Source organism: Chaetura pelagica, unplaced genomic scaffold (genome assembly GCF_000747805.2).
Source record: "Chaetura pelagica isolate M959 unplaced genomic scaffold, ChaPel_1.0 scaffold67, whole genome shotgun sequence".
NCBI lineage: Eukaryota > Metazoa > Chordata > Aves > Apodiformes > Apodidae > Chaetura > Chaetura pelagica.
The window spans coordinates 5422983-5424267 of record NW_009954107.1 but is presented as its reverse complement, the minus strand read 5'-3'; the positions used below and the strand labels follow the sequence as shown (position 1 = coordinate 5424267).

The following is a 1285-nucleotide window of genomic DNA, read 5'->3' as shown; positions in this document are numbered from 1 at the left end:
TTTGATACCATTTGGCTGAGAATTGTCCAGATATTTGAAGGCTTTGTCCGTTGGAGTAATTGCCAATTTGGCAGGATTCACTCGGGGTGAAAAGGGCGAGGAAGAAAAAAAACAAAACAACAAAAACACAACAAAAACCAAACAACAAACCAAATCACAAACCCAGCAACACATACGACATGCATATGTATGCACAGAGGCAGACACACGTTCGATCCCTAGTTTTGTAGGGATCCCTAGACTGTATCTGCCTCTGGCTTCTCTGGTCCGGGAAGGGCCTCCTGGAGGAGTCCTGCTATAAGTAGTGGACCGGAACGTGGAAAGATGGCCTCGCGCCTGCGTGAGGGTCACGGGCCCTCCGATGATACTTTTCCCGGGGGCGGGGGTACAGGCGTTGACCCACTTGTTTCAGAGCATCACCTGCTCCCTCTCTTCTTCCCTCTCTGCGGGGAAAGGAGCGTTCTCCTCGGGGAAAACCCCCGAGCAGAAACTCCCTCTGACAGATTTTACATCCCCTGCCCCCAACTCCCCACCGAGTTTAGTGACAGCGGGATGTGCCTGTGAGTGCGACGTGTGACGGAGACGCGGCTCAGACCGGGGCAGCCGCCCCCTCCCCGGCTTCCCCGCTCCTATAATTTATCTGGGGCGGAGACGGAGGCGAAGGACTGAAGTCATCGGGCAGCGAGAGAGCACGCACACTTTGGGGGGCCCCCCCCCTTTCCCTTCCATCTCTCCCCCCTCCCCTCCAGCAGCCTCTCCTGCCTGCCTGGGAAGCCAGGGAGATTTAGATCTGCGAGGCTTTCAGCCATCACGTGTTTAAATAGTTGATATAAAACCCCGGCGCAGGGGATCCAGGCGGGGGGACTTTAAGACCAGCCCTCTCCAGGGACCCTTTTGTTCAGCTCTCAAACATAAGCACCTTCTCGCCTCGCCAGGACTTCAGTGGCAACTTGGCCAAGCAGGAAAAGCCCGACGTTGGAGAGCCGCCCCCGGCTTCGGCAGCCCTCCGAAATGTCCCGCTCTTTCTATGTCGGCTCCTTAATCATCAAAGCCTCCTCGAGGCCGGCTCCATCCCTGCCTGAGCATCACCACGGCCAGGACTTCTTCATCCCTCTCAGCATGCCTTCTCCCCTCGTCATGTCCGTGTCGGGCCCGGGCTGCCCGTCCCGCAAGAGCGGCGCGTTCTGCGTCTGCCCGCTCTGTGTCACCTCGCACCTGCACCCCTCCCGCGGCGGCGGCGGCGGGGGTGGCGGCGGGGCCATCCCCCTGCTCAAGACCCAGTTCC

At 58.8% G+C, this 1285-nt stretch overlaps 1 protein-coding gene across 1 annotated transcript in view; it reads left to right on the top strand.

Annotated features, from left to right (window-relative positions):
• The first annotated feature begins 1011 nt into the window (after window positions 1–1011).
• Window positions 1012–1285, top strand: part of GSX2 (GS homeobox 2) — a 941-nt gene continuing 667 nt past the window's right edge. Inside the window, exon 1 of the mRNA XM_010002497.1 lies at window positions 1012–1280. Within this exon, the coding sequence (XP_010000799.1) occupies window positions 1012–1280 (269 nt within the window). The remainder of the gene's footprint in view (window positions 1281–1285) is intronic.